Here is a 25085-nt window from a genome sequence, read left to right as displayed (position 1 = left end):
ATGATTTTCCCGGATTACACCAAGAACGTGCAGCGCCAAAGGGCATCCTTTATGGCGGTGAAGCGGAAGTTGAGGACTTTGCATCTCCCTTACTGCTGATAGAAAAACGCACTTCTTCCTTACGCCTCAAGCAACCTGGGTTTGGATGGAAGCTCGGGGGGAGATGGGTGAGCGTACACCAGCTGCGACCCCACCTCGACACCGTTCCCCTACCGCAATGCCAAGGCACCGCCCAAATTCCTCCGCAGATGGCGACAAGAACGCGACAAGGTGGTAAAGGCGGTTGCAGCCATCAGCCAGGGAGCTCTTAGCCCAACCAGCAACATGTCGGAGCATTCAGGTAGTGGAGAACAGAGCCCCACATCCAGCAGCGCCCATGGGCTTTCGGAAACGGACTTGCCAGGAGTCACTCCACAAACAGCAGATGAAGTATTTGGCTGACTGAACAGTTGCTTGCACGACCTGGCTTTGTGAGGTATTCGGGTGGCCTGCTGGGCCTTGGGACTTGGTGCCTGGTGGGAGGCTGGGTGGTCTGAGAGTGAAGAGGAAAGGATGGGGGGACCAGACTAAGGAATGTTCACACCGGAGTGGGGTGGGGGCTGGGGAGACCTTTGAGGTTCTTGGATCAGAGTTCCAGGCAGCCTAAACTGATTGGACTTTTTATGTGCCTTCCTTTTGTTTGGATGGGGATGCCGAGTTGGATGCCTGTCCTGGGGAGGGGGAGTTGAGGATGTTTGAATTGTTTTATTTGTGGGTTGGGTTCAGGGGACCTAGGCGTGTCGGGGGGGGGGACTAAGAGGGAACGTGAGCTAAAGCAATGTCTGCAATGGGACACGCATTAGGTTACGCATGTCTTACATGGAATGTAAGGGGGATACCTACTATGACTAGGCGACATAAGATAAACTCCTTCTTGACACGTAGGGGGATACAAATTGCCTTTCTCCAGGAGACCCACCTCACGGCAAAGGAAGGGGCGGTGCTCCAACGCCGCTGGAGGGGTCAAGTTTACTACACTGCTTACTCGGCATACGCGCAGGGGGTCTTAATTTGGATAATAGCTGGGATTCTCTTCCTGTGCACCTCGCAATTGATGGACCCAGAGGGCAGATACGTGGTGCTCCAGGGGAAACTAGATGGTCGAGATATAACTCTGGGATGTTTATATGCACCTAATGTAGACCAACCGGCCTTCTTCTCATTACTGTCACACAAATTAGCATTAGTCTTAGTGGGGCCCTTACTATTTGGGGGTGATTTTAATTGTGTCACAGACATTGATTTAGACCACTCACACCCACCCTTACCGAATGCACCGGCGGGAAAACTGGCAGTGGTGCGTTCCACCTGGCAGAAGACTTGGGGACTGATTGACACATGGAGTGTACAACACTCATTGGATAAGGACTACTCCTTTTTCTCCGGCCTCCACAAATTACATGTTCGCCTGGACGCATTTCTCTGTTCTCCTGAGGTACATGGGGAAATTAGCAGTAGCGAATATCTCACTCACACTATTTCAGACCATAACCCACTGTTAGCCCGGTTGAGGTGGTCACGGCCGCGCCCCAGAGTCCCGACCTGGAGACTGCGCCCCGAAGCACTTGAAGACCAAGTATTCCGAGCCACTATAGCCACGACCATTGAAGACGATTTTCAGTTTAATGCTGGGTCTGCAGGATCGGTGCTCACTGAATGGGATGCCTATAAAACAGTGGTGCGCGGGAGTTGTATCTCAGCGGCATCTGGGGCCCAGAAAACATTACTGCAAGACATCAAACGGGATGATGAGTGGTTGCGTGCCCTGGAAATAGAGCGCCCTGAACGGCCAGAAAAGCAGGACGACTTATTGGCAGCTAGGGAAGCAGTAGCGGCAACTGTTGAGCGCCTACGGTGCTTGAACTACAAAGCTTACCTCACAAGAGCGCACGCAGAGCGGGACAGATCAGGAGCCCTTTTAGCCTGGTTGGCTAATCCGGCTAGGCGCGGCTCTGTTATCCTTGAATTACGGGACCAGGCAGGTGTGGCCCGCTTTGACCAGCAGGGGATAAATTAGCTGTTTTTCGATTACTATACGGAACTTTACCATAGTAGGGTGCTTCCATCAGAGGAAGAATTACAGGACTTTACGAGGGGCCTGGATTTGCCGGAATTGCGGGATGAGGATGCGAAACAGCAGGGAAGGAACATCGAAGTGAGGGAAGTGCGAGTGGCAACTAAAAGTATGGCACGGAACAAAATGCCGGGCTTGGACGGTCTTCCGGTGGAATTCTACCTCACTTATATTGATCTCCTGGCGCCTCGTCTGACGTGGCTCTATAACGAGGCCAAACTGTTGGGTAGGTAGGCGATCATTATCCCGTTATTGAAGCCGGGCAAGCTACCCTGGGATAAAACGGCGTATCGCCCTTTATCCGTGTTAAATCTGGATTACAAAATTCTGAGCAAAATCTTAGCAACTCGGCTGCTGCCCCACATGTCTGCGCTGATCCATGGCGATCAATCCGGTTTCATCCCTGCCCGTAACACATCGATTAATATACGACGGCTCCTACATGTGTTGGAAGCTGATACTTACGAGGTGGATACCGCAGCGGTGTTTGCTGTGGACATCGAAAAAGCTTTCGATAGTTTAGAATGGGAGTACCTCTTCCATGTCATGAGTCAGATGGGATTGGGGCCGGATTTTGTGAGCTGGACGGCTTTATTATACAAAGATGCCACAGCCAGGGTGAGGACGGGAGGGGTGATTTCCGAGGCGTGCAGGATGGGAAGGGGCACACGACAGGGTTGCCCCCTTTCCCCGCTGTTGTTCGCCATAGCGGTGGAGCCTCTTGCGGCGCATGCTCGCTTGGGACAAGCATATCAGGTCTTGGACGTATATGGGCAGACCCACCATATTGCACTTTATGCAGACGACCTAATATTGTTCTTGGCAGATACAGGGGAAGCCCTGCATGGAGCGAAAGCGCTGCTGAGAGGCCTAAGTGTGGTAGCAGGGTTGAAAGTCAATTGGGCAAAGTTTTGCCTGTTTCCGACACATGGAGGTAGAGGATGCCCGCGGTCTGTAGAGGGGGTGACAGAAATGTGGGGAAGCCGATCAGGAGGGCCAAAGCTAATTTTGAGCTCTGGAGCACGCTCCCTTTGTCTGTGGCGGGGCGTGTGGCACTTCTCAAAATGGTGACCCTGCCGCGCTTGCTCTACTTCTTTGGGACTCTTCCGATCTGGATCCCGGCGAGCTACTTTCGGAGGCTTCGGGGACTGATCAGTTCCTTTTTGTGGAGCTCCGGCACACGCAGGGTGGCGCTCAGGACCCTCATGAGACCCCGAGCGGAGGGGGGACTGGTGGTCCCAGATTATGAGACGTACTACCTTGCTGCCCAACTTCAATGGCTTACACAATGGTTGGCGGGGGCCACTAGGGAAGAGGGAGACATGGGAGAACTGATGGGCCCCCTGTTGGTGCTGTCTCGTATTGTGCTGCGACTCCCACTTGGTGATATGCAACTCACCCAGGAGTTTGCCACAGCGTGTAAATGTTGGCACAGATATCTACGGCGAGCGGGTATAATAGTCCCATTAAAGATGTGCAGGGCACTACCACACGGAGGAAATTGGCAGAGACTAGAGGACTGGGAACAACAGGGCTTGGCGACCATGAGAGACCTGTACGAAGAAGGCAATCTGCTGCCATTTGATATCCTCAGGGACCGTTTTGAACTGCCCAGGGGGGATTTCCTGGTTCATGCTGCGCTCACGACAGCGATTCATAAACACTGGAAATCGGGCCTGACAGAACCACCTACCTCTATGGGCTGCCAATACGTTGTGGTTGCTGCAGGTAAAATCAAGGCGGTCTCATGTTTGTATAGGCTCATGACTCACAAAGCTCTATCACCAATGGTAACATTGAAGGCGAAATGGGAGGCGGACATAGGAATGGAGATACCAGATGTAGCATGGGATGGGATAGTGGAGGGAGCCTGGAGGAGTATGCGTAATGCGAGATTCCAGCTGGAGCATTTTCACATCCTACATAGGGCATACCTGACACCAGCCAGTTTACATAAATATTTTCCAGCCCAGTCTGCGGCCTGTCCAAGATGTGCGCAGGGGGACGCCGACTTTAAACACATGCTGTGGGCGTGCCCGGAGCTAGATTCCTATTGGCAAGGGGTATCAGCACTGTTGAGGGAGGTTACCGAGAGGGACATACAACCCACCATGGCACACTGTATCCTCCACTGGTTTCCCCACACCTCAAACAAAATCACTAGTAAATTTATTGATCTGGGATTCCTCTTAGCTAAAAGAACCATAACCTCTCAGTGGAAGGCGAACAAAGGCCCCAATATAGATAAATGGAAGCAGGAATTCAGTAAGTGGGCCCGTTGGGAGGGGGAGGTCAGACTACAAATGGCGCTTAGAAAAGGAAATGAACTTGCAATGGAGAGGGCGAGAGCTTGGGAAAGATTGGTTATAGAACTCACACTACCCGAAGACGGGGATGGAAGGTCCCCTGCACATAGTCCTGGGATGCACCCGCCATAGAAGGCCAAGATGGAAGTATGTCGTCTAGCAGTACTGGATTACACGCAGATGCCCTATACTGAGCATAGAGCCACCTCTTACCACATAATATCCACGGACCCATTGACGAGAAAGGACTACGGCAGTCATCCCTTTCCCAACCCGGTGGGGGCTGCATCACGACACGCCTGGGGGGGGGGGAGGGAATGTTGAAGGGAGGAGAAGGGGAGAGGGGGGAGAGACTATAGTTGGAACAGTTAAGGGGTGTTGGAGTGGGGGGACTTCCGGGGGGTTTTAGTTCAAACCATTGTCATTGATTGTACTGCCATTTCTACTTGCCCATAATACAAGAGATATGTATATGCAAATTTTACTGATGCCCACGGACATGAAATATGTACTGATCTGGGAGGTAGGCAGATGTCCATGTTTATGCCACACTACATGTGACCTGTACTACTGTGCTTTCACTGCAATAAAAATTGTGTTTTAAAAAACAAAATTCCAGGGGGTCGTCGCCTGGCGGCGGCTAAGATGGCCGCGTAGTCTCGAGGCTCGTCGGAGGGTCGGCGAAAGACCCCCTAAATCCGGCCATCATCCTGTCACCACTCTCCCTTCTGCCACGGATCCTGGCAGCGGGAGAGCTCCGGCGCCGGGCGAGACTACTCTGGTCACTCTCCGCCCCCGCATAGCGGAACAGTGCGGCCCGACGACAGCGGCCTAGCCGGGGCATGGCTTAGGCCTGTGGAGGAAGTGCAGCCCCGGCCTCGAGTGCGGGCGAGGCCGGGTTTCAGTGAGGGAGAGTCGGGGACGCGCAGAAGACACGGGCGGCCGCCCGCAAGAAATGGTGAGCGGGGCCCCCCCTCCTGGGTCTGCCCCCCTTCCACCTCCCCCTCCGCTGAGGCTCCAGGGGGTCGTTGGGCATTGGAGGACACTCAACTGTGACGCAAGGGGAGGACGGCTGGAGGCGCCGGTGGGCTCCGACCGGAGGAGCTGCATGGCTCCTGGGCCGCAGGTTGCAGGACACAGAGACATGGTCGGATGCTGACCCCAACTAACGGAAGGCGGAGGTGGAGGGCGCTGCTGGGTCTGGACTGGTCCGGCTGTGTGCACGAGGCCTATGGGGAGGCTCCAGTGGCGTGACAGATCGGCGGTGAGGGCCGGGAATGATGGCGCCCGGGGCGCGTGGCCGGATAAATGGCGGCAAGACTGAGGGCTCTGGCACCCAGGCCAACACCATTGACAAATATACGGCCCCGACGGGTGGAGGAGGCGACGCGCACGCAGGAGCAGTGGTGGAGGGGTCTGAGCCGTCGCTGGCTGCCATTATGCAAGCCATCCAGTCACTGGGATGGACACTGGAGACGAAGATCGATAAGGTGGCCATCGAGTTGGCGTTACAGCGAGCGGACCTCAATAAAAACGTCAGAAAAAGCCACTCAGAATGCTACGGACATTGGCAAACTTCGGAACACCACTAAACTGCTGCAGCAGCAGGTCCAGTATCTGGCCTACCAGCAAAAGATTAACACGGCACGGCTGGAGGACCAGGAAGGAAGGGCTCGTAGAAACAACTTACGGGTGGTAGGTGTACCGGAGAAAATGGAGGGGCCGAGCATGGATCTGTTCTTGGAGGACCTCATTTTGAAACACCTCCAGCCCAGGAGACTTTCCAAGTTCTTTATCATCGAATGTGCGCATCGGGCTCCGGTCCCCCTCCCTCGCCCGGGGGCCCCTCCAAGGACTATCATCGCCCGGATTCTCAACTTCTGAGACCGGGACGCCATTTTGCAGGCGGCACGTCAACATGGTGACCTCCGGATAGACAATGCGGTGATAAGGTTCTTTCCTGACTTTACGTACACGGTCCAGCAGGAACGCCGTTCGTTTGACTGAGTCAAAAAGGAACTACGAGCACTGGGCCTCAAGTACAGGATGTTCTTTCCGGCACGCCTCAAGATCTTGGCTGAGGGCAAATCCTTCTTCTTTACATCCCCGGAAGAGGCCATGGCGTGGATTGAAGAAACGCAGCGGCCCTTGCATGGCTCACGCCAGGAGGGAGGATGGCGGAATACAGAGGCCCAGTCCCCGACATCATCGCTGATCTCCGTGGGAGGTGACTCTCGGAGGCAGGGCGCTCCTCAGACGCAGGACAGAGACGGGACACGCAGCTTATCGGCCTCGCCGGACTTGGGCTGACTCAGACGGCAGAGGTTTGGTGCAAGGATATAATCAGACAGTGTGCCCTCCTGGCGGACTCCCATGTGGGTCTGATTGCTGCTTTGTGCTGGGGCTTTGATGGCCTGCCGTGAACGAGAACTGAGGTGGAGAGCATCTTGCCCCTGGCGGACATGTGGTAAAGTACTGTGGGGGGGGGCGTCTTTGGGGGTGGGGGGTATGTGGTGCTAGGTCCTCATCCAGACACTTGGACATGGAGTGGTGGCCTGAGTTTGTGAACTGGGGTCGGCCAACACCCTCGGGCTGGCCTTTTGGTTGCCACTTTACCCCTAAGTTTTTCGTTGATAGGGCGACAGGCGCTCTGCTTGTTGGGGTATGCCGGGCCCGTTTGGCCTGCGAAGCAGGTAGCAGGGTGGGGTGGGGGGATCTGGGGGTTGGGGAAGGGCAGTTGCAAGTTGGTTGATGATTGCAATGTTGGTTTTGTTCCAAGTTTCAATGGCTCCAGAGGCACGGTTGGCGGGCAGGTGGGTGGTGGGTGATAGTAGAGTTCTGCCTATCCGTTTACAATATGTACTGATTTATTTTTCTGATGCACATGGCGAGGACACAGACAGTCACGGTACTATCCTGGAATGTTAACGGTTTGCGGGACAAGATCAAACGCACCATGGTCCTTCAATATTTACATAGGCACGGCCCGAGATAGTTTTGCTTAAAGAAACGCACCTGGTAGGGAATCACTATAAGGCACTCAACATATTTGGTTACACACTTAGGGCACACGCAGGTTTCACCACTGGCTCGAGGGGCACCCGGATCCTGATTAAAAATTCCCTCCCGCTGGTAAAAGGGCAACAGTGGTTGAATCCTTAGGGAAGGTACGCAGCTATCACGGGACAGTAGGAGGGTTTAACCCTAAATATTTGCTCGCTTTACGTCCCCCCAAGGTTGCATGGCACCACCCTGCCTGACACAGGGAAAATTCTACTAGACATGCCGACTGGGGTCCTACTCCTAGGGGGCGTTATGAACGATGTGATGGCAGGGGACATTGACAGGTCACCGGGCCCATTCCCCAAAGGGAGGGTGAGCCACCTCCGGGATTTTGCACAGGCACTGGGCTTGGTTGACCTCTGGAGGGCCCATAACCCCCACACCCGACAATACACACATATATCCACTGCACACGGGTCGGGGTCCAGACTGGATTACATATTCACACAAACGGGTAGCATGAACTCCTTCCATAGTGGGTGTCCTAAAGCAGGGGGTATCTCGGACCATTCTCCAGTGGAGGCACAGCTGCGGGGCCCTGGGAGGGACTGGAGTGCACCCCCTAGGATGGACACTTCCCTGTTTAAAGATCAGGAGTTTCAGACACAGTTTAGGGAGCGCGTAGACCAATATTTTACAGACAACGTCGCCTCAGTTTGATCGCGCAGCATAGTGTGGGAGGCATACAAGACTGTAGTCAGGAGATTTGTGCAAGCAGAGGTGGGTAAACGGAGGAAGGAGAAAAGTGCCCAAATAGATAGACTTGAATTGGAGTTTCAGGAAATAGAGAAAGAAAGAGAGGAAACGCAAGAGCAACAGCAGGATAGGCGACACAAACTTCGCCTCCTGGAGAAAGAAATGAGTGATGTGCTTTGTGAACAGGCGAGGTCACGAGCACTAGCTACCCAGAGGCGTGTGTATGATCTGGGTGACAAGGCCAACAAGATGATAGCCTGGCTGGAGAGGAGGGATAGGGATCGTAATTGGGTGCCTAGGATTCGAACACAGACGGGGACGGTGCGCACCACGAGTGTGGATATAGCGGAAGAGTTCGCCTGTTATTACGAATCGGTCTATCGGTCCCAAACTCAGCCGAGTGCAAGAGAGTGCGAGGATTTCTTGACCCCCCTTAGGGCTGTCCACGTTGGAGCCAGCAGATAGGGACATTCAAGACTCCGACATCACAGTGTCGGAGATAGAACATGCCATGGGTGACTTACTAGCGGGAAAGGCGCCGGGACCCAATGGCTTTCCGGCGGAGGTGTTTAGGTGTGTCTCTAGTAGAATCGCACCCCATATGCTGGAAATGTACAAGGAGGCTCTACAGGTAGGGTGGCTGGTGAAAGATCTTCGATCAGCCATGATTGTGGTGATTCATAAATCCGGTAAGCCGCAGGATAGGTGCAGTTCTTACAGGCCAATATCACTCCTAAACTTTGAAACGAAAGTCCTGGGCAAGATTTTAGCCACCAGACTGGTAGTGGTAGTGCAATCTTTGATACACCCGGACCAGTCCGGTTTTATGCCGCACAGGTGCAGGCGGCTTAATCTGAGGCGTCTGTATGGAGTGATACAGATGACAGCGGCCCGACCGGACACACCAGCGGCCCTGCTCTTGCTGGACGCTCATATGGCCTTCGACAGCATGGAATGACAGTACATATATGCGGTCTTGGCCAAGATGGGTTTTGGAGACAAATTTCGAGCATGGGTGAAACTGCTATACTCCGACCCACTGGCGAGAGTAAGGGTTAACGGTGCATTGTCTAGGGAGTTTCGACTAGGGCGGGGCACAAGGCAGGGCTGCCCACTCTCTCCGACCCTGTTCGCGTTAGCGTTGGAACCATTGGCGACGTGGGTGCGGGCAGACTCCCGAGTGTGGGGTATAGATCTGGGGGAGGCTGGGAGGAGCGTATTTCATTATACGCCGATGATGTCCTCCTGTATGTTCAACGACCAGAGGCTTCCATTCAGAGACTTCTGGAGATCCTCCATAGGTTTGGTACCTTCTCAGGATACCGCATCAACTGGGATAAATCCCTGGGCCATGTTTTAGCGTGCCCGACGCCGTGCCTCACAAGTGAGTGCGGAGGATTGGTGTGGAAAGAGGTCTTCCGCTACCTGGGGATCTGGATAGCTAAGACAGAGTCGGACTACATGCGTATGAATGTGACGGCTCAGCTGGAGCGCCTACGCGGCGACGTCGAGCACTGGAGGACTCTTCATCTGTCCCTAATGGGGCGAGCAGTCCTATTTAAGATGATGGCTCTCCCCCGTCTGCTCTATGTGCTACAGAGCGCACCGTTCATGGTACCGAAACAGTTCTTTCGAACGATTGAGTTGGAGCAGCGCTCTTTGCTGTGGAGTGGAGGTTGCCCGAGGATCGCTCTGAGGAAATTACAGAGGGGAATGTACGAAGGTGGGCTTGCAGTCCCAGATGTCCGGATGTATTACTGGGCGACCCAGCTGGTCAACGTTAATGGCTGGGCATTTGCTCCTTTGGAAGAGCCGGCGTATCGGGTGGACTGCATGTTCTTCGGTACTGGCACCTATCTGGCAGCCCTCTACCACAGGGGTAGATGCCACAGGTCTCTCCCACCTCAAATGGCTGCAGTGGTAGTGGTTTGGAAACGTGCTACGAAGTTGTTGGGGTGGGGGGCGAAACTCACAGCTCAGACCCCATTGTGGGCCGGGAACTTTCTTCCGGCAGTGGCAAAGTTAAAGGACCTCCATGCATGGAGCCTCATAGGCATTGATAGACTAGGGGACCTCTGGAGAAGGGGGGACGTGGTGGACTTTGCGTCCCTACAGGCGGAATTCCAAATGAGGAGCGGGGAATTCTTACACTATCAGCAGCTCAGACACGCCATTTAAGAACATCTGCCGGCCGGGGAACAACTCCCGGAATATGCCCCACTGGAGGATAGACTTTTAATGGACCCAATGGTAGACAGGCCAATCTCTCTGACATACAAAAAACTTATCAACAACCTGGCTGATGCCCTGGGTCTCCTGAGGGAGAAATGGGAATTGGACGTAGTGTTATTGGATGACGAGGACTGGAGGGAGGCACTACAAGGCCCGCGCGAGGTTTCGACTCATCCAGCTCCGTATTCTACATCGCTCATACACCCCACGCACGACTCAGTATAGAATAGGCTACGTGGACTCGAAGTTCTGCCTGAGGGCCTGTGGGGAGGAAGGCACGTTTTTCCATATATTATGGGACTGCACCAAGATCTGGGCCTACTGGTCCAGATTATCTGATATCATGGCGGAGGTAGTAGGGTCGGAGGTCCCCCTGGAAGCTCGATGGCACATCTTGGGAGTTACGAGCGATATCACATGGCCAAAAGGAGACAAGATCTGGTTGACATTAGCTAGCATGGTGCAAAACGGAACATAGCGAGACTATGGGGGAGTGAGGTGGTGCCAACAGTGGAAGACTGGGGGAGGGACCTGGATTGGTGCCAGAGGGCCGAAAGAGTCATTTATAAAAGTAGAGGGTGCCCTAAAAAGTGGGAGAAGGTGTGGGCGGCGTGGAGGCAATATAGAGGAGAGTTGGTGGATACCCAGGACATGTCTGAGTCTGATTAGTTGCGAGAAAATGTTTGCTTGACGCTCCACACTCTGAGACACAAGGAAGGTGGGTGGGCGGGGTGGAGGGGGCGGTGCGGAAGTGGTTGTAGTGCTGTAACAGTGCCAGCCGAAATGTCCGCTGATGGTGGTTCCACAGTGATGGTGGCCAGCGGGTCAACTGCCAGTGCGGGGGGGGGGGATGGAATGGGGGGTTTGATCTACCAATGCATGCTGAATTGTTGATGTGTTACACTAAGGAGCATTGTCCTTTCTGTATCACTATCCTACTGCTGCTGACTACTGTGCGAATGTATGGAGCCTGTTTATGCAATAAAAATAATTTTTTTTTTAAATCTCCAGATCCAAAGTTGGCATCTGTACCCTTAGGCCATACCTAAATTTCTCAATTTATGGGTGAAAGCACTACACAAGTACAATGATTATGTATTGTATAGTTAGCACATTCTCTGTTGAAATGGCTTTGTGAAGTACAAAAACAACAGCTGAAAATGCTGGAAGGTACAGCTGGAGTCTTGCTTGGGATACATGCAAAGGTTTGTTTAAAAACTGGACTTAGGACCTGATTACGAGTACGGCTGTCCCAAGACTGCCATACCCGCGATGGCAGTTCGATCTTCGCCTCCTCAGCGGATCTACCACCCAAATATAAGGTTGGTGGTCGGACTACCACTAGCCTGATGCAAGACTGCCACCACTGCCAGGATCCTTGATCCCAACAGGGCGGGGTTGGGGAAAACGGGTGTCCTTGGCGACTATGCCGTGTCGGCACAGGTGTGCAGATTACAAACTGCCTTACCGCTGACCTTTTCATGGGATACCGCCATGAAAAGGTCAACGGAAAGGCAGGGAATGGGTCTCACACAGGGCCCCAGGACGTTGTAACCCATGGGGGGTATGCAAGAAGGCACATGTTGTGCTTCCTCTTCTTGCACTGTTGTGTGTACACTGTGAGTCATGCACAACATGTTGCATGGTACACAGTGCACCGACATTCAAGAGGCAGTGCCACGGCAGCAGCATGTGCTGCAGATTGTCTATGACCCGAAGCATGCCGGCGATGTGGCACCACCGCAGAAACACTGCCTGCCTGGTAGTTAACTCATAATGCGACGGTCTGCCAAACTTGTGATCAGACCCTAAGGCACTTAGTTCAGCACCTCTGCACCTGTAGTGCTGGAACGATTTTCAGAATGCGACTCCTGAGATCAATGTTACTTCAAAAAAGTCATAGAGATTGTAAAAAATCCTAGCTTCACTAAAAGTGTAGCAAATGCATTCAGCAGGAGAGTGGTAAGGGTGTAAGATATAACTTGCAATGCATTTTGGAGCACATTGTTGCAAATATATTACCAACGTATCATGCCTTATAGCCTATCACTTACAGGCAGCACATTTTGCTGATATACTCTGAAATATGTAAACAGTTCGTTCACAGGTATTTAAATGTTGTGTGTTAAATAAAAATCACACCCTACAGCTTTTCCTTTCATGCTCCCTGTAGCCCAGCAAGATTGCCACAGTTAACTTTAAAAAATCTTCTCACTTTGCAGTCAGCGAACGAAAAGTAAACAATTAATCCCCATGGTAAAACACATAAGCAGCAACTTACCAGAGGACATAGGGCCTGATTTAGATCTCAGTGGATGGGTTACTCCGTCACAACAGTGACGGATATCCTGGCCACCAAAATATAAATCCCATTGTATCCTATAGGATTTATATTTCGGTGGACGGGATATCCATCACCGTTGTGATGGAGTATCCTGTTCACTGAGATCTAAATCAGGCCCATAGTGTGATATTTAACCTCTTTCTTTGAATCACAAGTTTATAAAAATGTTCAAAGATCAAGAAAAATACATTGGTAGCATTCAGACAAAATTTCAGATACAGCACATTAAAAGGAAACAACGTAGACTCCTAAGGCACTTGTGGACAGAACAGCTAATTTTATGATAAATACATATAAAGGCTTTTTTATTTATTGCTCTTTCGTGACCCACCAGAAAGCAGCTGGCGCCTCACCAGTGCATCGCAACCCACAGTTTGGGAACATCTGCTTTAGTAGCTTGGTGCCTCTGTATATACACAGTTGTCCTCTCCCTCTTTATAGGCCCTCACCTTAGGCTCAGACTTATAACTCAGGGTTGGGGCCTTTAACAAGCAGTGCAGATCTCCGAAGTAGGCTATAAAGCTATAATAATGGCATAGATTGTGATTTGACTGCTAATCTAAAAAACTACAATGTGTTATTTTTACAAAGGTACATTGACAAGCTTTTACAATGTCTTTAGTTTATGCTTAATAAACTAAAGCACAATATGGAATTTCTTCCTAATTTATATGGCGTTCAACATATCCACATAGATGTCTTACATTTTTTATAGGCACAAGCATCCTATAGATAATGCAGGGCTGTTCTCCTTTACGACGCTTAACTGGATGACTCCACTTGCAAGAAAAGCTTATATACATTCGGAACTTCATCTTATCGACCTGTGGGATCTGTCGTGCCATGAATCATCCGAACTTAATTGCCAAAGGTAATAAAACAAAATTATCTCCAATTCATCTTACTCAGGATTTTTTCCAGGTCTCAGACGTCCATAAAACAATGAGACAGAATTTGTGTTTGGTACAGCATAGTCTATTGAAACGAATGCCTTACAATGTCATTTACAAAGAAGCAAGTAATTTGTATGCTTAGAGATTGAAACTAAAGTAGTTAGAATTTATTTCTTAACTATTTCCTTTTACTTACTTTCTTTTAATCTTTCTCTCATTCATTTATCTCTCTCCTAGTGCATTTGTCAGTTATACTCCCAGAGAATATTTGGGTAATCTATGTATTATTAATGTGATATTATATTGAATATAAATGTGTTATTAATAAAAAATAGGATAGATAATATTACAGCTAATATTACAAAATTGTATTCTCTCTCCTATGATAGTTTGTATTGATTTGTAAAATTAATTAGAATAATGTCTAAAAAAAGAAGGAAGCAAGGAGTAAGGAAGTTGTTTGCAAAACAACACAGAGAAGAGATTTAGGTGTTTTAATGATAGAGATGGTTTTACCGAGACAATTATTTCATCAACCTATGAGGGCAATACAAATAATACAAATAATCTCCGACAGAGCTGAGTTTTAGTGGCCCACAGATCTCTTAGAATAACTTATTTTGTAGTACCCTTTTGTTTAAGCAAGCATGGTTCAATTCTTGTTTGAAATATATGACCACATATATATCAGTATTATAAGAACAGAACAGAACGTGAATAGTGTCAGAGTAATATCAAAGCTTTTAGTGCTTTTTGGCCGGAGGTCTGAGGCTCAGGTAGTAAAGGAAAATTCTCCAAATTGTTCTTGAACTGGTAAACACAGGGACAGAGGATTCTCTACCACTGTAGCTTGTTTTTGGAAATTATCTCTGCCTTTGAGAAAGAATGGTAGAGTTAATTACACCTGAGGATGTCCTGACAAAGAAGCCAGGGATCACTGACACAATATTGTGGTAAACAATATTGTGTCAAAAATATTGTTTACCACAATATTGTACTCCTATACTTATAATGGTAAGTACACAAATGTCAGAAATAAATATAGTTGATACTAATATCGTCCAAAACATTAAAAATGTAATATAATGTACATTAAATATATTTCACGAATATATATATCTATAAATAAATATAGTAAAATATTTAATAAAAATATGTATTTCACATTATTTTAACATGTTTAAATATTGTGACTTTATTACTATGAAATATATATCTATATAATATAATTTATAAAGTAATTGTTTTACATTATAGAATTTTTAAAAATGATTTTACATTTATTAATAGATATATTTATATAAATACATATATGTACATATATATATATATATATGTATATAGATATATAGATATATATGTGTAATAATAAATGTAAAATATGAATTACATTGATAGAAAGTAAAATTAATATTTGTATTAATTGTTACACTATACATATCTCTCTCCCTATATATATATATATATATATATATATATATATATATATATATATATATATATATATATATATATATATATATATATGGATTAATAAATGTAAAATATAATTTAAAAATTCTATAATCTGAAATAATGCATAACATTCAATATATACAAAGTCACCTGGTATTGACGTCATACCAATGGTAATCAACAACAGACTCGCCGATAAACAAGTGGGCTGAGTTCGTTTTGAAGTGCTGCTTGTTACGAGTAGAAACAGAAATGCTTTAAATAAAACCAAATACTCTTTCAAGTTGGAACACAACATGCACAATGTGAATGTTATGCAGTTCACTCGTTCTCGTGAAAAAGCAGGTTTCACCTGCGAAACGCGTCGAGAGAAAGCCTTCTGAATTAAAATCGCTTTGCAACTCCAAAGTGGCCCGGACTTCTTTCTTTTATGGAGGAGAGTGTTTGGTTGAAAATACAGGGACTCGCTTCCCCGTCCGAGGCCCGCCACTGAAAGTGGCAGGGATCCGAACCGACTGTGTTTGGCTTGATATATATATATATTTAAAACATACATGCACAATAAAACCATAACAAATATTAACAATTGAATGAGAAAAAATGCATTCATTAATGTAGGCAATAAATAAAATATGAAACATTTAAAAATCCCCAAAACACATTTACAAAAAATTCTTTAAACATTAAAATACCTTTAAAAATAAAAACAAATAATATAAAATATGACAAATGTAATAAATATTGCTATAAAATCAATGTAACAAATATTATGAAAACTATTGGAGTCTAAGGATATTAAGGGGGCGATTATGAGTTTGGCGGTCAATAGAACCGCCAAACCCGCGTTGGCGCAGCCACACAGGCAGTCCGACCGCCCTATTAAGAGTTTGGCAGTCGGACCACTGCAGGCTGCTTCAACCACCAAGGAACTGGTGTTCTCCAGTGGTGTTGCAGAAGTGTGAGGCAGTAATATGCTGGCGGTGCTGTTACGGCACCCCCACGCATAGTACAATTTTCTTCACTGCCAGCCTTTTCATGGCAGTGAGCCCAGTAGTGAGGGAACAAAGTGGGCCCTACAGGACCCCCTGGTGCCTCAGGCCGTTGGGATGCATGTAGGGGGGCAAATGGTGTGCCCACCTGTCTGCATGCACGCCCAGTTCATGGATGGCATGGACTTAACAGTCCATTAATCAAACAATCAATCAATCAGGGAATTGTGAAGTGCACTACTCATCCGTAAGAGTCTCATGGTGCTGGTGGGGGGATGCTACTCCGGTCAGTTGAAGAGTCAGGTCTTGAGGGTCTTCTTGAAGATGTGAAGAGTGGAGGCACATCTGATGTTGATCGGGAGCTTGTTCCAGGTCTTTGCCGCGATGTAGGAGAAGGTTATTCCACCCATTCTGGCTCAGTGGATCAGAGGTTTCCCTTGGGTACGTGGAAGGATTCTTTCATTGAGATATTGGGGTCTGGTGTTGTGGAGGCATTTGTAGGCGTGGTGAGTGTCTTGAAGGTTACTCTCTTCTTGACGGGGAGCCAGTGGAGGTTTTGCAGGTGTTGGGGATCTGTTTGTGTCGAGGGATGACGAGGACGAGTCTGGCTGCGGTGTTCTGTATGGTCTGGAGCTTGCGGAGCAGAGATTTGTTGATCCTGGCTTAGAGGGTGTTTCCGTAGTCCAGTCTGCTCTTTATAGGTGCGTGGGTGACGGTCTTTCCTGATTTGGGTGGGGTCCATTTGAAGGTCTTAGGAAGGATGCAGAGGGTGTTGAAGCAGGGGGAGGCGACGGTGTTGGTGTGTTAGGTCATGGTGAGGGAGGAGTCCAGAATGATGATGAGGTTCCGGGCATGGTCCGTGGGGGTGGGGGGGCTGGCGAGGGCAGTGGGCCACCAGGTGTTGTCCCATGCAGAGGAGAGGGTCTGAGGACGAGGACTTCTTTCTTCTCCGAGTTGAGCTTTAGTCAGCTGCTGCTCATCCAGGATGCAATGTCCTTCTCTCCTTCCTGGAAGCTGAGTGGTGGTGAGGGGGTCCTTAGTTAGGGAGAGGATGAGCTGCGTGTTTTCAGCGTAGGATGCTATGCTGAGGCTGGGTTGTCTGACGATGGCAGTGAGGGGGGCCATGTAGATGTTGAAGACTGTGGGGCTGAGTGATGATCCTTGGGGTACTCTGCAGATGATCTCAGTGGGTTCAGAGAGGAAGGGCGGAAGTCTGATTCTTTGGGTTCTGCTGGTGAGGAAGGAGCGGAGCCAGTCAAGGGCAGTTCCCTGTATGCCGGCGTTGTGGAGTCTGGCAGTAAGAGTGAGGTGGGAGACGGTGTCGAAGGCTGCAGAGAGTTCAAGTTGGATCAGGGCCACGGTGTGGCCTAGGTCAAGGAGGCTGCGGATGTCATCTGTGGCGGTGAGTAGGGCGGTCCCGGTGCTTTGGTTGCTGCGTGATCTGGATTGAGAGGGGTCGAGGATGGAGTTCTCTTCAATTAATTTTGTTAGTTGGACATTGACAATCTTCTCAGTGACTTTGGCCGCTAAAGGGAGGAAAGAGATGAGTTGGTAGTTTTTGAGGTCCGTCAGACCTGCTGAGGGCTTCTTGAGGAGGTGCTTGACTTCTGCGCGCTTCCAGTCATCAGGAATGTGCCTGCCTCTCAGGTGGCATTGATGGTGCGCTGTAGCTCAGGTGCAATGGCATCGGCAGCTCTGTGGAAGATGTGGGAATGGCAGGGGTCCGTGGGGGCTCCTGAGTGAATGCCTTTAATGGTCAATGCGGTGTCTTCGGTAGTTGCCGGGGTCCAGGAGGAGATAGTGGGCTGGTTGTCATTGCTAGGGGAAGGAGTGGATTTGGTGTCTGGAGTCTGTTCATTGAAGTTGTCATAGAGGGATCTTATTTTCAGGTGGAAGTAGGAGCCAAGTTTGTTGCAGAGGTCCTGGGAGGGTGTGACGTCTGTGGCTTTGCTGGGGGGCTTGGTGAATTCCTGAATGATGTTGAAGAGTTCCTTGGTGTTGCTGGTGTTGGCGTGGATTTTCTTTTGGATGATGGTCCTTCTGGTGGATCTGATGAGTTGGTGGTATTCCGTCATGGCGTTCTTGTATGTGGTGCTGTCTTCTGAAGTTTTGGTGTTTCTCCAATTCTTCTCGAGAAGTCTGCAGGTGTTTCTGCAGGTGCTACTGGATTCATGCCATGAGGGAACTTGCTTTTGGGTGTCCATTGTGGTGCCTTTTTTAAAGGCACCGCCAAAAGACCGCCTGCCAGACAACGAGAAAACTCGTAATCTGGCAGGTGGCCGGTGGTGAGCTTTGGCGGTGTGGAAGCAGGACGGTGGCGTGGCGGCCCCGTTCCCACAATGCCAAAGTCATAATCAGGCCCTAAATACGTTATTTCCAGTCTATTTTACGTAGCAGTAGGGAAAGTGTTGGACTTCGGAGGGGTTAGAATTACTATTCCTACTCCAGTCTAAGCAACAGTAGGGAAAGCGTTGGTCTTCAAAGGGGTGAAATGTACTATTCACACCCCGGTCTAAGCAACAGTAGGGAGAGTGTTGGTCTTTGGAGGGGTGACATTTCCTATTCCCACTCAAGCCTCTGAAACAGCAGGAAAAGCATTGGATTTCTGAGTGGTGACATTTACTATTCCCACTCTTAATAGTGCAACAGTATGGAAAGTGTTACACTGCAAAGAGGTTAATTTTACTATTCCTTCTGCAGTCTAAGCAAGAGTAGGTAAATACTTCACTTGAAACATATTACATACATGAGTAACCCCATGAATAAACAAAAAATGGGAAACACTTAATTTAAAAAAAAGTTATTTAAAAAAGATTTATATATGTATAATGTGTGTGTGTATTAAAAAAACTAAGTATAACTTATCAATTTACATACTTACTATTCACAACATTTTTTTGATCAATTAATACATTATTTTTATTGTTATTATTTAACTTCCCACCCATTGTCCCTACAAACCTAGCAAACCACACCTAAAATATAACTAAAAAGATAACTATAATTACCAATTAATAATGGATTGTTAATGAATTATTACTTAATTAACTTCACACCCTAGGTGCCTACAAACCTAGCATCCCGCAACTAAAATAAAATGAAAAGAAATAGGCATTCCACAATTTACATATTTACAATTCAAGTAAATAATTTACAAATAATAATTAATAGTTAATGAATTATTACTCACTTAACATACAGGTCTAAACCTATACAAACCTAGCATCTGTCACAAATTCAAGAAAATACCTGAGCTCCACTGTAGGGGAATCATAAATAACTGTAGAATATTTCACTCCTCATCCCTCTGCGACTCCTACCCAATATTGGACCTTTGTAAAGGAGGCCCTGGGGAAAAGGGGATGAGAAGAAATACAGCAGCCAGTTGCTCACTGTAACATAGGCAAGGGTTGGTGACCTAAGGAAATATAAATACACTGATTACTTCAGATATTTAAGATTATGTTAATTTTATACACACTAAAGGCCTTAATGCGACTTTGGCGGTCCTCCTGTGTGCCCAGCACCGCCGCGCCGACAGGAAGATTGCCAAGGCCGTTGTGCTCCTGCCAAATTACAATTACGATTGCACGTTCCTGTACGGTGTGGCATGCATGCCACACCGTGCCAGAACAGGGGTGTAATTCCAGGGGGCACAACATGTGCCCCTTGAATGCACCCCCAGGAGCGGCACGTGGGCCCTGTTAGAGCCCCTTTGTTGCCTCTCCACCACCCTTTTCATGGCTGGCTCCCTGCCATGAAAAGGGTTGTGGAAAGGCAACTCATAATGAATAATTAATTGTTAATTAAATATTGCTTCATTTACTGCCCACTCTCTACCCCGACAAATCTGCCAGGCCGCAAGTAACATATAACAAAAAAATTAAATTGGTATTACATAAATTACTTAATAAGTCATACAATTAAATGATATGTATTAATTCATTCTTACCTAATTATCTTTCCACCCTATTCCCCTACAAACCCAACAACCTGCTATAACACTATAAATTACTATAAAAAATATATAAAAAAATCGAAATCACTTAAAATTACAGGCTATTTTTCAAGGACAATTAACAACATTTACATACACAATAGTAACACATAAAATTAATATAGCAACTAAAACCCATTCAAATAAATTAAAAACAATATTTTTAACCACTATGCTAGTGAAAACGATATTAAAACATCTATATTATTTACAACAATATTTCATACCTCAAAAACTTATATTCTTGTCAACGATATTTGTGTGTTACAATATTTAATTTCCTATATTACTGAATCCCTATATTTTTCAATCGATATTGTGACCAAATACCGAAGCCAAGTGTATCACTTGCTCTACAAACCAGAGATTTCTTTCCCTACTACCCAACAGGCCCTAGTTTCATTGTAGGAACTGAGATGTGGAAGACAGGAGCGCAAACTCAGTGGGAGTTTAATTAGTTAATCATTGATGGATTCTGAAAACCATCAACTTTTTGTACATGAAGGCCTAGGAATTCAAAAACCTAATCTACAGTGTTGATCATGAATGCCTGCAATATTGTCCAGACTAGTCTCTTGTGATTGATATTGGACAATGGATGAAATGTGAAAGGGGAAGTTAGGGAAGAAGAGAAAATATCAGCTGACTTCGATTTTGATGTTTGTTTTGTTCCACCTCTGACTGAGATACTGTTTTATAATTAGATAGACAGACTAATCTCTGTTGGCCTGGCAGAGGACTTAACACCTACCAGGCCAGGACTACTCTGCCTGCCAAATTTAGAAACAACCACCAAACTGGTCGTCATTTCTAAACCATTGGCAGGAATTCTGTCACGGTGGTTCCTGTCAGTGATGTTTACAGTTCGTTGCAAGGTTCTCAACATGGCAGAGCCCTGCAACAAACTGGTTTCTTTTTTTTCTCAAAAAGAAAATCCCAAAGGTGTGTTTTCCTACTGAAAATAAAAAATAAAATGTTCCCCTCGCTACGGGAGTTCTATCCCAGGGCGAGGGGAGCATTTAGCAGTTGTCACTGCCCCGTACCTCCAGAATTTTCCTGCCGATGACGAGCAGTGAAAACTGACCTCTAATTCCGCCTATCTAAATTAGTTTGGCAGAATGAGAGGTCTTCCTTGGTTGGCCCTTACTTCGCAGGGCCGCTGGTTGGGTTTAATTAATGTGGAAACAGAGTAGTCTCCACCATGATTAAACCTAATGTTCGCCCACATCTAAATTTGCCGAGTGGGCCATATCTTGCCGGTATGAATAATCTGTCGCCGTCGTGACGGAGTATCTATACGACCTAGATATCAATCGGCCGCCTTAATTAAAGTAATCTTCAAAGCAACCATATTTGAGTTTGTAGGATAACTCTGCTATCTGCTAGGATTTGTTCACCTCAGCACGGCCATCTTCAGTGTGGATAATGTATTGAGGCCAGTCCTCGGGGCCTAAGGAATTCGGGGGTGAATGGGTATCCCTAGTTAGAATAGTGGACTAAGGGAGCACAGGAATTAGTTGCTAATGCAAGATCACTCATTTAGCAAATACTACCCTTTAATCTTGGACTTTCAGATTGTAGTCCGGTCAGACAATCAAGACTTACTCTTGAATGCTACTTGTGTGTGTGTGGGAGAAGGGCTCAAACACAGGGAACTCTTGAATATTAAATAATAATTTAGATTATCTAGTTTATTCTAATCCTTTAGCAAACAGATAGTAACTCTCATTGCTTTAGCTTCAATAGCCTGGAAGCTGTGCAATAGCTTAGCAGTTAAACATAATTCCACACTTTGTTAGAAGATACTGACTTTCTCTTATCTGTATCTACTTCTTGCACATGAGAAAGGTCAAACATGTAAAACACCTGTACAGCAGATTCACTGTGCAGCATGCCGCACATCTAGCTTCTTGGCAATAAAGTTCAGTGTGTTTAGAGTAGTTTCATAAGTGTCCTAGGGCTTCAGAATACACATGGAAGGTAGCAGAAGGCCCAGGTCCTTACAAGGTTAGTAGCTCTGCATTATGCTCAGGTGTGGGTTTTGGAGCCTGTCATCCCAGCTGGAGTGCAGGAAAAAGGAGATCCAGAATTGAACAATCCCACATTGACTATTTTCATTATTATTCTATGACCAGGTTGGAGAAACTTTGGCAAGAGGAACTCCTAATGTGTGGCTCAGAGAAAGCTTCCCTGGCCCGTGTGATGTGGTACTTTTGCCGAACTAGATCTTTGGTTGCATTAGCTTCTATAATCATCACCATGTTGGCCACCTTTATTGGTCCTGTAAGTATATTTCTCTTTACATGTTGTTTTGTATGATTCCTTTTCATACTCATTGCCTGTTTTGCAGATTGTTTAAAGTGAGTGTACAGCTAATACCAGGTTGCATATAAATACATGTTTTAGATAAAAAAACTAACAGTGTACTCTATCTGGAAACAGCTTAACTTGCTGAGATCAGTGGAATTCTGTATGTGGATCACGCTTGTATGGTTATTATCTTCCATGCCACGGGTAAAAAAAGTTGAGCATCCACTCATATATATATATATGTATTCTGCCTGGGACCAGCCGAACTTGTGGCGGGTGCAACCGGGAAGCAGTGGTGGAAACCGCTTATAAAACAACAAAAACATGGAGTTCATGGTACTCACACGGTCCGGTGCACTCACAGGGTGTGTGTTGGGTATAAAACGTCCGCAGACGCGTTTCTGGCTATTTTTCCGTCATCAGTGCGGAAAAGCCGTCAATAAAACAACACTGACATTTAAACGGTCCTGGCATATGGTCGGTGGATCCTTGGCCAATGACGGGCCGGAAATGGGGCGTCACCGTCTTGATTATTTATTGCCTAATGCAATATATATGGCGCTCCCATCGCTGAAAAAAATCAATTGGCAGTCGTAATAACTGTGCCTGTACATCCCCTTGCCTGCCGCTGGATTAAAAACGAAAGCACTGTGAGTGTCCCACATAAGGTGAAACACTCTGCTTTGTATAAGCCACAACCTTAATAGGTCAACAGAGCCGTAAACGGCGGTTCAGGCAGCCCAAATTGAATCCAAAGCACAGTATTCCACCTGGGCCAGCTGAACTAGTGGCGGGTGCAACATATATATATATATATATATATATATATATATATATATATATATATATATATATATATATATATATATATATATATCGCTCTCAGTTATTTTATTTTATTTTCCCAACCGAATTGAAGCAGATTTCTTTATTCGTCTTCTGCTATATATATATAAATATATATATATATATATATAGAGAGAGAGAGAGAGAGAGAGAGAGAAAGAGAGAGAGAGAGAGAGAGAGAGGAAGAGAGAGACAGCAAGAGAGAGAGAGAGAGAGAGAGAGAGAGAGAGAGATATATGCACCAAACGTCTTCTGCTGAAGAAGGTAGAAAAGCTGAGTGTACCATTACAAGTGTATGATTAAATTACAATTGAAATACAAAGGGGAAACCTTTCGTGCAAATCCTGTAAAAACAGGGTATGATACATACAGGAATGTACTGCAGTTATAACATGCTCTACAGGGCACATTGAGCAGGAATAAATGTATGGCAAACTTTTAAACAGGATTGTTCTACCTACTTTACATTTTCAATTTCAGGTAAACGCCAAGTGGCGAACAGTACTGCCTACCTATGCAAGCTTGCGATCCGCTATGAATAATATGGATTTGTGCACAATAAAGTAAATATAAATAAACACGCGTATGCAAATCATATACATGCCAAGTGGAAGAAAACAATAGAGCAGCCAGAAATTAACTAATATTCATACGGAGTCCCTTTTGATGATAGCATATAAAGGGTGACCTAAATAATTCTTAACATGCAGCTAAATAGTTCCACAAAAACATATGAAAGCAACCAGTGCCCCTAACACACATACCAAAAAACAGGTGTGTCCCGGAGTGAAACATAAATTAACACATGTTAAAAATCAAAAGCAATTAATTAGTACAAAATGCGTTTCGAGATCCAGGCTCGATTCGAAATACAGGACACTCTCCTAGAGACATGTGAAGCGTGAAAAAATGAAGTACACAGCGGCCATACCCAAAAGAGATGTGCCCGTAGTATACTGCAAGCTACGGAAAAGCAAAGATGCCCCACAGTTGAACCAATTATTAGCAACTACGAAGGGAAAGAAATAAAAAGGGAAGAAAAGTAAAATGCAGAAGAAAATGATCATGATCAGAACTATAAATAGCCCCAGGAAGCACATTGACAATAAAAACCTGTATATGTAAAATATTCAGCTCATACAATCAACCCAGGAGTACATGAATCTCTACTTCTTGGTTGTGGCCTCTCGGGTGTCGACTGTTCAACAGGATGATATATTCTGATTCCATTCTCCTCAGGGTGCTTTCCCTGTCTCTGCCTCTGTTACTCAATGCCACCCTCTCAATTCCAAACAAGCATTGGCATAGCCAATAGGACTCGCTTTTGGGACCTTATAAGTATTTAGTTATGCAGCAAAATATCCTTGGTGCAACAACTTTAACTGTTGCATGGCTAAACTCGTATAAGGTCCCAAAGGCGAGACCCATTGGCATTTTGCATTTTAGCCATAATTCCTTATGCCCTAATGATGTGCCAATACCCTATAATGGGATTGAAACATCATCGACAAACACTATAATGACTCCTAACATTGATATATAATTTGATATGTGAGAATTGGGACTTTCTGCAATATGTGACATGTTTTGCTTGTCTTCATTATAGTCACATGTAAAATGTCTGAGTTCTAAAGGTTGTTGACCTTTTTTCCGTTGTGTTTCCTACTTCAATATTATGCTATATGCATTATTAAAAGCATTTGCTGTTCCATTTGGAAAACTAATAAGAACAAGACCTAAAGAGGATAGAGGCTTCAGTCCAGATAACGGAGCTCAAGCAGCCAGTAGGGAAAAGGAGGACAAATCAAGGAAATTAAATCAAATTCAATATACTGAAAAGA

General features: G+C 46.5%; 1 protein-coding gene across 3 annotated transcripts in view; it reads left to right on the top strand.

Moving 5' to 3' along the window:
- Nucleotides 1-25085, top strand: part of LOC144773252 (ATP-binding cassette sub-family C member 5-like) — a 2136031-nt gene that overhangs the window by 257312 nt on the left and 1853634 nt on the right. For all 3 annotated transcript variants that reach the window (XM_078658154.1, XM_078658153.1, XM_078658155.1), the window contains exons 3-4: nt 13470-13625; nt 22224-22371. In XM_078658154.1, the coding sequence (XP_078514280.1) occupies nt 13470-13625; nt 22224-22371 (304 nt within the window). The remainder of the gene's footprint in view (nt 1-13469; nt 13626-22223; nt 22372-25085) is intronic.

This window comes from Lissotriton helveticus, chromosome 8 (assembly GCF_964261635.1).
Source record: "Lissotriton helveticus chromosome 8, aLisHel1.1, whole genome shotgun sequence".
Taxonomy (NCBI): Eukaryota; Metazoa; Chordata; class Amphibia; order Caudata; family Salamandridae; genus Lissotriton; species Lissotriton helveticus.
The sequence above is the reverse complement of the archived record's forward strand: the minus strand, read 5'-3'. Positions and strand labels throughout refer to the sequence as shown.